This window comes from Hypanus sabinus, chromosome 3 (assembly GCF_030144855.1).
Source record: "Hypanus sabinus isolate sHypSab1 chromosome 3, sHypSab1.hap1, whole genome shotgun sequence".
Taxonomy (NCBI): Eukaryota; Metazoa; Chordata; class Chondrichthyes; order Myliobatiformes; family Dasyatidae; genus Hypanus; species Hypanus sabinus.
Window position 1 is genome coordinate 182,482,521 of NC_082708.1, and position 12,745 is coordinate 182,495,265.

General features: G+C 42.5%; 1 protein-coding gene across 1 annotated transcript in view; it reads left to right on the top strand.

Annotated features, from left to right (window-relative positions):
* The window catches only part of LOC132391940 (dedicator of cytokinesis protein 2-like), a 1,209,929-nt gene that overhangs the window by 1,162,586 nt on the left and 34,598 nt on the right, over window positions 1–12,745 (top strand). The window contains exons 42-44 of the mRNA XM_059965744.1: window positions 786–867; window positions 1,911–1,995; window positions 12,534–12,620. Coding sequence (XP_059821727.1) covers window positions 786–867; window positions 1,911–1,995; window positions 12,534–12,620 — 254 coding nt within the window. The remainder of the gene's footprint in view (window positions 1–785; window positions 868–1,910; window positions 1,996–12,533; window positions 12,621–12,745) is intronic.

Genomic DNA, 12,745 nt, shown 5'->3' on the forward strand with positions numbered 1-12,745 from the left:
CTCGATAGCTGCAATAAGAAGAGGGCGTGTCCTGGACGATGGCGGGTTGAGGAGGGGTGGGAAGGGTCCTTAATAATCTTCAAACGCATTACCTTTTGAAGATGTATTCCTCGCTGGGGAGGTTAGTGCTCATGATGGGGCTGGCTGATTTTGCAGCTTTTTCTGATCCGGTGCAGTTCCCCTCTCCATACCAGACGGTGGGTCCCCACATTCACATTAACTCTCCCCAGTTTCTAACACTCACTCACACGCTAGGAGCAAGTTACAGCGGCCAGTTTGACCCACCGGCCCCACACGCCTTCCGAGTGCCTGGACAGACTGGAATTTACACGCAGACAGCAGGACGGTTTGGGGATTGAACCCGGGAACGCGGTGCGAGGCACTGACTCTACGAGCTATGCCACTGTGATGCCCCAGGGGTGTTCTCTCCCTTCACAGGGATCTCTAAATGTCTCCTTTAAGCCTTCTACGGAATCCTAGTTAATTTCTGGAGTGACAACACGTGGATGCCACTCGAATCAACGCGACCTCAATTCCCCGGCCATTGCTCCAGAAATGATATTACACGCGTGTCCCGCGCAGAAGAGTGCTGATCACGCACAGATCTCATTCGCGATAGGGCATATCCAGCTGAATTTGCCTTTCAACCCTGAATATTGCCTTGTACGATGGGAGATCAGTGTTCAAACGTGCATTTAAACGGAGATGATACTTAAATCAATTTCTTCGCCATGGCCGCGACAATGCTGCCCTCTCGTGTTCTCTTCCTTTACTCGAACCCTCAGTCATCCAGTGCTTCACTGTCCAACCGATCCTGGCTGAACAGGCACGGTTTCATAACAAGAATGTTCCGGAACAGATCGTGGAGTAAGTTCGTACCCCACTTCTCTCCCTCAGGCTGCGCAGCACAAGGTTCAAACCAGCTTCTCCATCGAGGCTCAAGGCCAGCCGGGGGGGAATCAAGAGTCGGGGCACATCCCGACCTTCCTCCCAGCTCCGCACCTGCTGTGAGGGGGCCGGGAGTGGAAAGCTGGCGAAGTCTGGGCAATACTACTCCAAAACACCGTTACAAAACGTTATATAGCCCACTGGCCGAAGGGCCTGTATTGTGCTGCAGGTTTTCTATGTTACTACCACCAGCTGGTAGCCTCCACTATGTAAAAAAAAAAGCCGCCCCTTGTTGTAAGCGATGTTGCAGACGTCCAATGCAGAACTGTAGAGCCTAGAAAACAGGCCCTTCATCCCATAGGCTGAACACGCTGTTGAACGAAATCTCTCCATTCCCTGGATGTTCACGTGTCCATCAGCCTCTTAAACACCACAATCACACCTCTCTCTACTCCCAGCAGCCTGCCATTCTCTGTGTGAAAATTCAGTGCCCTGACGAACAAAGGCAAGCGTGGCATCTATTATTAGTGATACCACGTGGAGTAGGCCGTTCCGGCCCCCACACCAAGACAGCAGTCCCGCAACCCCAACTAACCCACACCTAATCACCTCCTTTATCTGCCTAATAATCTGCCGCCTTCTGGGGTGGCATGGTAGCCTTGTGGTTAGCACAAAGCTTTACAACTGGGGCGACCGTGGTTTAATTCCCACTGCTGCCTGTAAGAAGTTCGTACGTTCTCCCTGTGACTGCAAGGATTTCCTCTAGGTACTCCAGTCCAAAGACATGCTGGTTAGTAGGTCAGTTGTCCTGTGATTAGATCGGGATTAAACAGGGGTATTGGGTGGTGGAGATTGAAGGACCAAAAGAGCCTAAAGTAAAAAAAATTTACTACTCTGTCTACTTGCAGAGCCACTCTCAGAAGCTGTGGGCTTGGACATTGTGAGTGAAGTTAACTCATATTCAACACCGACTCATCAAAACGATTGCTTACCACTCTCTTTAATCTCTTTCACCCCATCAGCTTCTACAAGGCTAATAAAGTTCTGAAGTTCAACTACTCCAGACCAATCAGGAAAGGACCAAAGGACCCTGAGAATGAGTTTGCCGTAAGTAACTCTTTACTCAGAGTTCATCCCTGGGCGAACCTGTTGGGTTACATATTCCTCATGTGAAAAGATTCCTTGGACATCTCTCACAGCCAACCTACCCATCCACCCTTCACCCCCAACCTGACCTCTTTTCTCTCCATCTGCACACCCATTGGCTTAGCTATTTCAATCTCTCTGTCCATCGATCTTGGATTTAGATCAGGTACAGATTTATTTATCGTGAGACAACGAAACACACAGTGAAATGCGTTATTTGCGTTAACAACATGGATGTGCTGGGCGCAGCCCATCAGTATTGCCACATATTCCTCTGCCAACATTGCATGCCCACAATGTTCAGTAGAACAACACACATAACAACAACAATAGAATAAAACAGGACAACAGAAAACAAAAAAGTCCCTTTTCCACCAATACCCTCACACACACAGTCTGGCCTCTAACTCCAGGACAGGCCACCTTCAGGCCTTCAGTCCTTGGCCCTGGACTCTCAGACTGACAGGTATCGGGTACCCAGCCTCGACCCTAAGACTCGTTACTTACATCCCCAGCTATCTGTCTCTTCACCTATCTATCTATCTATCCATTTTTCTAACTAATTAACCAACCATCCATCCAAATCTATCTTATCCACCTCTTTATCTATAATACACAACAGAAGAGCAGGGCCTTTGGCCCACTAAACCCATGCCAGCCTGATGTCAATTTAAACTGCATTTGCCTTCACATGTGGTTTCTATAACTCAATTTCTGATCTGTTCGAGTGTCTGTCTAAATACTTCTTGAAGACCTTTATCCCTCTATCTATCTATCCATCTATCTCTATCTATCTGTCTACCCTTCTGCCTATCTGTTTATGTCTACTCTATCACTACTCTGTTCTTCAATTAAAGCAGGGCTTCTGAACCATTTTTATGCCATGGACCCCTTTGCCAGTCCACTGAAGCCTCTTAAAATAATGTATTTAAATATTACTAATAAAATACATAACATTACAAAATAAACTGATTATATTGAAATAGTTATCAAAATATTAACAAACAAATTTGTGACATAGTAATATATGTGCTTCTTTATGAACGCATTAAATAACAAGATTTGTAGAAGTCCTGAAATCTATCCATGGAACCCGATGTTAAGAACCCCTGAATTAAAGGAATTTCTTGAGCACCTTTTACACTTTTGTGGCTCGAAGAACTGTACTGTGACAGAGCTCGCTTACAATAGGGTACTCTGGGACTGAGGGAGCTCCCTAACAAGAGAGTGCTCTAGGACCCCTTACATCTCCTGAGCATTCAAATAGGTTTTCTTTGAACACAGAACATAGTACAGCACAGGAAAAGGCTTCAGCTCACAATGTTTGCACTGAACGCAGTGAAAGATTAAACTTATTCTTCTCTGGCTTATATTATTATAATAACAATATCTGAATTTTTTATAATTTTAAGAAGAAATTATGTGCTCCATCAGTTAAGTTACAGCAATTAATTCAAATACTAGGACTATTTTTGAAAGATATAAACATGAACTTTGGACTGGATAAAAGCAGAACTTTAAGTATGAAGAAAGGTGCGATAGAGCTGATAGAAAACAAAACAGAACAGTGGGATACAATACAACCGATGGATGAATATGAAACATATAAGTATCTGCAATATCAACAAGCAAAGAAAATAGATCATAGTGTGATAAAGGGAAAACTTTCAACAGAATTTATTTCAAGACTTAAGAGAATCTGCTAAACAGAGGTCAACAGTAAAATATAACAAAGGCAATAAATACTTTGGTTATACACATATTAACATATTCTTTTGGCATAATATGTTGGTCCAAAACCAGTCTGGAAAATTTACAAAGAAAAATAAGAACTGAAATGACAAATTTCAACAAACACTATGTACGTTCGAACACGCTTAGACTAAAACTACATAGGGCAGAAGGAGGAAGAGGAACAACAGACATTAAAAATCTACACAACAGTCAGATAAAACTTATAAGGATATACTTTCATCAGCAAAAACAGGATTCATGTGAGCATATGCAGTTCAGATAAGAAGTATACGCCCCTAAACTTAAATGGGAACACAATCCAGAAAAATGAAGACATTATCACTATTGAAGGAAAAGTTAACCAATGGAAGAGCGTGACCCTCCATGGAAGACATCCCCACAATTTGAGCAGACTAGGTGTTGACAAGGAAGCATCGAACGCCTGGCTCAGAGTTGGAGAGTCTTCCCAGAAATGGGGGTGGGGGATGGTTCCTTCTGACAATAAAGGACGAGGTAGTTAGCACAAAAAATAATCAATAATACATAATGAAAGACCAGCAAGTTCAAGATGATAAATGCAGAAAATGCCAAGAGGACCCAGAAACAATCCAGCATGTTACAGGAACCTGTAGCAGTTTAACTCAATCTGATTCCTTACACAGTACAATCAAGTATCAAACATCACTCACCAAAATCTTGCTTTAAAATACAAACTCAGAAACGAAACTGTGCCTTACTATAAATACAAGCCTGATCCAGTGTCAGAGTCAGAGTCCCACAAATTATATTATGACTGATCCTCTGTTACAGATAGGACAATCCATAGTAACTATCCAGATATAATAATACAGGATACACAAACAAGAACAACTAACTGAATTGATTTAGCTATTCCAAATACAGATAACATACAGAAATCAATAAATGAGAAACACCAGAAATACACTGAATTAAAAGAGGAAATTGAAAGACTATGGAACATGAACAGGGTATACATTGTCCCAATAGTACTATCTGCAACTGTTATCATCCCAAAGTCACTACGCAATACCTTTAAACAATTAGGCCTACACTGCAATATTTATGTAAATTTCCAGAAAGCCACAAAAGTGAACACCACTAGAATAGTCTGAAAGTTCCTAGCAATTGAGAAATGAGTGTGCTTGGCTCTTCCCGTATCTCAGCTTGAGCTGAGAAAGAAAAAAAATAATAAAGGTAATAATAATAATTTCTCCCCTTTGCTGTTTGTCCACTCTCCATTCTGGCTCTCCTCTCTTCCTTTGTCCCGTGGTCCACTCTCCTCTCCTATCAGATTCCGTTTTCTTCAGCCTTTTACCTCTTCCACCTGTCATCTTGCAGCTTCTTACGTCATCACCCGCTCCCTTCCCCCTCACATGATTCACCTATCACCTGCTAGCTTGTACTCCTTCCACTCCAACCCACCTTCTTATTCTGTCTTCCACCTCCTTCTTTTCCAGTCCTCTCGGCCCAAGATGCCGACTGTTTATTCCCCTCCATAGACGCTGCCGGACCTGCTGAGATCCTCCAGCATTTTGTGTGTGGGCACAATATGTGGGTCAGCACAGTAGCATAGCGGCTAGCACAATGCTTTACAGTACCAGCGACCCGGGTTCAATTCCCACTGCTGTACATTCTCCCTGTAACCGCATGGGTTTCCTCCAGGTGCTCCAGTTTCCTCCCACAGACCAAAGCCGTACCATTTGGTAGTTTAATTGGTCATTGTAAATTGTCCTGTGATTGGACTTGGGTTAAATTGGGGGTTGTTGGGTGGCAAGGCTCGAAGGATCTGAAGGGCCTACTCTGCACTGTATCTCAAGAAATAGATAGATAGAAATCAGGGGATTATTGGATGGCTAAAGGGCTGTAAGGGCCTGTTATGCACTGTACCTCAATAAATAAATACTGTAGGTAGATAGATAGATAGATAGATAGATAGATAGACTGATAAGATGGTGAATGGATATACAGGTAAATCTGTTTGTCCCATATTTATATATATATTATTTTCACTTGTTTTATTTATATATATATACACCCACACGCACACACACTCCCATGGTGATTTATTGGAACAGGTGATGTGAATGAATGACCTTTCCAAGGAGGTAGCAAGCATTCCTATTTCTCTCATTCCTTTGAAGACTGTAGGACATCTCAAACCAAAGTACATTTGAAGTGTGTCCTGTCCGAATGTGGAGCAAACACATTAACTTCCACCAGGATAAGAGGTGATGTGTTTGAAGTTAACCATTCACTGCTGTTTTGTTTGATCCCTTTCCACTCCGCCAGCTGAGTTCATTAAAAGGAATAGGCCCACGCTGCTCTAACGCATACCAAACGCTTTGATTCTGAAGATGTACTCAGTCTTGGGTCGAAAGCAATTCATGCTGCTGATTTTCTCTGCTGTTCCTCCCAGTAATTAGGCAGTGCCTCGCACCCATGCTGAAGAATTTTAACACACACTGTTCCCCACCAGTAATTGATAATTGCGTTGAGAACATTAACTCATTCTCCGCCAGGCTTTCTGCTGTCCCTCCTGACCTATTTATTTTTTAGCTATTAGTAGTTAGAGGTGTAGCACAGTAACAGGCCCCTCCAGCTGGATGAGCCCACACCACTCAGTTACACCCATGGGACCAATTACCCTACCGATGTGCATATCTTTGGATAGTGGGAGGAAACTAGAGCACCTGGAGGAAACCCACACAGTCGTAGGGTTAACATACAAAATCCACACAAACAGAGGAAATTGAGCTTGGGACACTGGCGCTGTAATAACGTTATGCTAACCACTACACCACTGTATCACCCCAAGGCGGAGGCACACAGCATTCAGAGGGAGGAGAGGTGCCACAGAATTGGATCCCCTGTTAGACAGAAGACATTGCTAAGCTGGAAAGAGCACTAACAAGATTTTCGAGAATGCGGCCAGGGACAGAGTAACACTCAGTAACCCCTGCACCTAATAAAGAGGCTACTGAGTGTGTGTTCATGGTCTTCTGCTGCTGTGTCCCATCCACTTCAAGGTTCAATGTGTTGTGTGTTCAGAAATACACTTCTGCACACCACTGTTGTAATGCGTGGTTATTTGAGTTACTGTCAGCTTGAACCAGTCTGGCCATACTCTGATTAACTCTCTCATTAACAAGGTGTTTTTGCCCACAGAACTGCTGCTCACTAGATTGTTTTTTTTTTAGCTTTTTGCACCATTCCCTGTAAACTCTAAAGACTGTTGTGTGCGAAAATCCCAGGAGACCAGAAGTTTCTGAGATACTCAAACCGCCCTGTCTATCACCAACAATCATTCCACAGTCAAAGTCACTTAAATCAGATTTTTTCCCCATTCTAATATTTGGTCTGAACAGGAACTGAACCCATTGATCATGTCTGGATGTGTCTTCGCGTTGAGCTGCTGTCACATGATTGGCTGATTAGATAGTTGCATTATCAAGCAGGTATAAGGTGTTTTCAAAACTCCTTAGATTCTGGATTAGTTCCTGAGGATTGGAGGGTGGCTAATGTAACCCCACTTTTTAAAAAAGGAGGGAGAGAGAAACTGGAGAATTACAGGCCAGTTAGTCTGACATCGGTGGGGGGGGGGAATGCTAGAGTCGGTTATCAAAGATGTGATAACAGCACAATTGGAAAGAGGTGAAATCATCGGACAAAATCAGCATGGATTTGTGAAAGGAAAATCATGTCTGACGAATCTTATAGAATTTTTTGAAGATGTAACTAGTAGAGTGGATAGGGGAGAGCCAGTGGATGTGGTACATTTAGATTTTCAAAAGGCTTTTGACAAGGTCCCACACAGGAGACTAGTGTGCAAACTTAAAGCACACGGTATTGGGAGTATGGTATTGATGTGGATAGAGTATTGGTTGGCAGACAGGAAGCAAAGAGTGGGAGTAAACAGGACCTTTTCAGAATGGCAGGCAGTGACTAGTGGGGTACCGCAAGGCTCAGTGCTGGGACCCCAGTTGTTTACAATATGTATTAATGATTTAGACGAGGGAATTAAATGCAGCATCTCCAAGTTTGCGGATGACACGAAGCTGGGCGGCGGTGTTAGCTGTGAGGAGGATGCTAAGAGGATGTAGGGTGACTTGGATAGGTTAGGTGAGTTGGCAAATTCATGGCAGATGCAATTTAATGTGGTAAATGTGATAAAAGTTTCACATGCAGAGTGTGGAGGGTAGATATATCAATAAAAATAACAAACCTTGACAAACATAAGAACTCTTTCATAAATCCATGTTCATTTTACTAATCTCATTGGGAGAATCAAAAACTAGGAAGCAGGTACTTTGAAGAATTTACTTATTTATTTAGAGATACATCATGATAACAGGCCTTTCCAGCCCAATGAGCCTGTGCCGTCTAATTATACTCATGTGACCAATTAACCGGTACGTCTTTGGGATGTGTGAGGAAACTGGAGCACCCTAGGAAACCCACACGGTCACGGGGAGAACATACGAACTCCTTATAGACAGCAGAGGGAACTGAAACAAGATGGATGCGAGAACAGAAAATAAAATGTCTTTCATCTGGGAGGATCTGTAATTTCACAGCCGTGGTGATAGAGTCATGAAGCAAAATGGTACAGACACAGTTCATTCAGCTCAACCAGTCTACGTCCATGGTAACCACTTGCTCTGGCAGCTCGTTCCATACATTCACCACCCGCTGCATTAAAAAGTCCATTTGAAACCTTTCCTTACCTAAAACCCATTTTTTTAGATATTTGCAAGTTAGAAATTTTTTGTATAATGAGTTACAGTCTTTTTTGAAAGAATGTCCATTGGACATTACAGATAGAATTTTAGCCCTTAATCCTTATCAGAAGGGTTTAGTAGCTGTCATTTATAAGATGATCATGAATTTACAGTTAGATGTATCAGAAAAAATTAAGAAGGAATGGCAAGAAGAGTTGCATTGTCCTATATCTACTGAGCAATGGGAAAAATTTTTATTATTGGTAAATTCGTCCTCTATTTGTGCTAAACATGCCCTAATACAATTTAAGGTTGTACATAGAGCTCATATGTCTAAGGATAAACTGGCTCAATTTTATTCTCATCTTAATTCAACCTGCGATAGATGTCATTCTGATGTTGCTTCATTGACTCATATGTTCTGGTCTTGTCCTTGTTTACAAAATTATTGGAAAGATATTTTCAGTATTATTTCAAAAGTCTGAAATATTAATTTTCAACCGCATCCTCTTACTGCAATTTTTGGTTTACCAATGACGGATAATAATCGTTTATCTGCTTCATCTCAACGAATGATTGCATTTGTTACATTAATGGCTAGAAGATCTATTTTATTGAATTGGAAAGAAATTAATCCTCCAACTGTATTTCAGTGGTTTTCTCAAACTATTTCTTGTATGAGTTTAGAAAAAATTAGAAGTGTGGTTTTTGAACCTTCAGTTAAATTTGAAGAAACTTGGAGACCTTTTATTCAACATTTTCACATGAGTTGAATTGTCTTCTCCTAAACCTTACTTATATTATCCTTAATCATTTGGATGGAGGTTCGGAGTTATTGGCACTACTGTATATGTACTTAATATTATTCAATGGCCCATGTTGGTTAGTGGGTTTTTTTTTGCTTTTTTTTCTCTTTTTTTGGGGGTTTTTCTTTTTTTTTCTCTCTTTTTACTTCTTTGTTCATTAATGTTCTGGGTTTGAGAGGTTATATATTTTTATTATTACATATCTGAATGTCTATTTAAACAATTATGTACTCTCAAACATTTTGTATTCATGTTTCATTTATGTTTGTTTAAAACTAATAAAAAGATTTAAAAAGAAAGAAAAAAGAAACCTTTCCCCTCTCACCCTAAATCTGTGCCCCCTAGCTTTGGAGTCCCCTACACTGTAGGAAAAAGCTGTCACCTTATCGTGAGGGTCACCCCTCATTCCCCTGCACTATCAGTCCAACCTTTCCCTATTATTCTGGGTTCAGAATCTTATAGTCAGTATATATCTTGAGTCATACACAGACAAAGACACATGCCTATCGGCCCATCCCGTCCATCCCAACCATGGTACCTATCCACCTAGTCCCAATTCCCTGCATTCAGCCCATATTCCTCTAGGCCACACCCCTCTATGTGCCGCATCTTAAATGATACTATTATCCCTGCTTCGACCACTTCATGTTCCACACCCTGTGCATGAAAACATTGCGCCCTCAGGAACCATTTTAAATCTGTCCTCCCACATCCTAAATCTAAGCCCCCTAGCTTTGGACTCCCCGACCCTGGGGAAAAGACTGTCACCATCCACCTTTACTATGCCTCTATAAGGTCACCCCCGTACTCTCCTCTATTCCAAGGAATAAAGACTTAGCCTGGTCAACCTCAGCCTGTAACTAGTCACCTAGTCCTAGTCCTGGGAGATCTTTTCTCTGATAGAGCAGAAGCCCTCATCTCAATTGAACAGTACATGGATAGATGCTTAGACCTGTGACCTTCAACATCATCAGCTGAATGATGGAATTTGGCTGGTAACTCTTTATTGGCCAGCATGGGAATGAATGGTCCTCTCTCTGTCCTAAGTTAAGAGGTAAAGGTGTGAGCCATCAGGGAAAGGTTAACCTTGCTGGAGACAGCAGTTACTGCAATTGAACAAGCAATAACAGTAATTTTCCTACAGTGTTCACAATGAATATGTTGAAATCCATACCAGCTCTAACAGTGAGGAATGAGACAATCTACTCCTGAGGTAATAACAAATAGTTGATGTCATTTCTTCAGTTCTGAATGAGACATAGAGCATAGAACAGTACAGGAACAGACCTTTCAGCCCACAGTGTCTCTGCCAATCATGATACCAATTTTTGTTGATGTCACGGCCAGTAAAGCCTAACAGCAACTTCTACTTCCTCAGGAGGCTAAAGAAATTTGGCTTCTCTTCATTGACCTTTACCAATTTTTACGGATGTTCTGTCCGGATGCTTAAGAGCTCGGCATAGGAACTGCTCTGCACACGACCACAAAAAACTGCAGAGAGTTGTGGTCTGAGCTCAGCCATGGACCCTGTCGACTTCTGGCTGCCTCAGTAATGCAGACAGCTTAATCAAAGACCCAACCCACCCTGCATGTATTGTTTGCCCCCCTCTCTTATCGGGCAGGGGATACAAAAACCTGAAAGCAGCTATCACCAGGCCTAAGGACAGCTTCTGTCCCACTGTGATCAGACTCTTGAACTTACCTCTTATACAATAAGATGGATTCTTGGCCTCACAATCTACCTTGTTGTGATCTTGCACTTAATTGTTTATGTGGATCAGATTCATTTGATAGCTTTTACACTTTATTCTGCATCGTTATTGTTTTATGTTTTTCTAGCTCTGTACCCTGTGTAGTGATCTGATCTGGATGAAAAGTATGCAGGCAAGCTTTTCACTGTATCTCACCACATGTGACAAAAATATGTCAATAACAAACTCCGTGCAGACCACAGACAAGGTCAGGATTGTATCCCACATTCCCGTCCACTCTCCCTAGATTCCACCGCTCACCTACACTGTCGGAGCTACCTGCAGTCGTCAAAGAACCCGCACACCTTTAGGATGCTCGAGGAAACCTACTCAATCACAGGGAGAAGGTGCAAACTCTACACGGACAGCGCTCGAGGTCAGGATTGAGCGTGGGTATTGAGAGCTGTGAAGTAGCCACTCTACTCACTGTGCCCCCTTGCCAGTAATTCAGGAGCCTGCCGCCGTGGAAGGAGCTGGTCCATAACCATCTTCTCAAGGCAGGTGGTAATGGATGATAATCACTGTGGTAAAGTCCACAACGTAAATGTTCAAATAAAAAGGTTCAGATTAGACCATAGGACCTTTAAATATAGGAGCAGAATCAGGCTGTTTTTCCCATAATGTTTGACACCCTGACTGATCAAGAATCTATCAACCTTCCCTTCAAATGTACCCAGTCGCTTGGCTTCCACAGCCATCTGTGGCAATGAACTCCACAGACTCACCACCCACTGGCTGAAGAAGTTTCTCCTCATCTCCTTTACAAAGGGACATCCTTCCATTCTGGGGCTGTGCCCTCTGATCCTAGAGTACCCCACCATTGAAAACAACCTCTCCATGTTCATTCTATTTAGGCCTTCCGGTATTCAGTAGGTTTCAAAGAGATACCCCCTCATTTTTTTAAACTTCAGTGAGCCATCAAACACTCCTCATATTTAACCGTTTTATAATAAGACCATAAGACATAGGAGCAGAGGTAGGCTATTCTGCCCAACATGGCAGATTTATTATTCTTGTCAAACCTATTCTTCTGCCTTTGCCCCATAACCTTTGATGCCTTGATGAATCAAGAACCTATCAAGCTCTGCTTTAAATATACTCAATGACTTGGCCTCCACAGCCGTTGATGGGTTTCGGCTCATATGGCAGAATGAGGAGGTGATAGATAGGAGCTATAAGGAGCTTCCATAAGTTACAGGAGGCAAGTACCTGGCTGACTATTAGATGAGGGAAAGGAAATAGGCAACCAGTACAGCATACCCCTGTGGTCGTACTCCTCAATAATATGTATACTGCTTTGGACACTGTTGGGAGGACAACCTACCGGGGAGTGCTGGGATCTTCCTTGTGGATCTCCTCTAGACCTTCTCAAATGACAGCACGTCTATTCTTATGAGTGCCAACAACATTAGGGAAGTTGGAGCAGGAATGATTGTAGATTACTGACAATTTTCCTTTCTCCCCCGTAGTCGATGTGGATTGAAAGGACGATGTTCACCATTGCATACGAGTTGCCAGGGATCCTCCGATGGTTCGAAGTATTGCAGGTGTCCCAGGTGAGTCTGACTCTTCACAGCTGAGCTTTTGAAGTACGGTCGCTGTTGTGATGCGAGGAAATAAAGCCACTGATAGGTACATGGCAAGGTAACGTTGTGATGATCTTTTTTACTTACACGTTTAT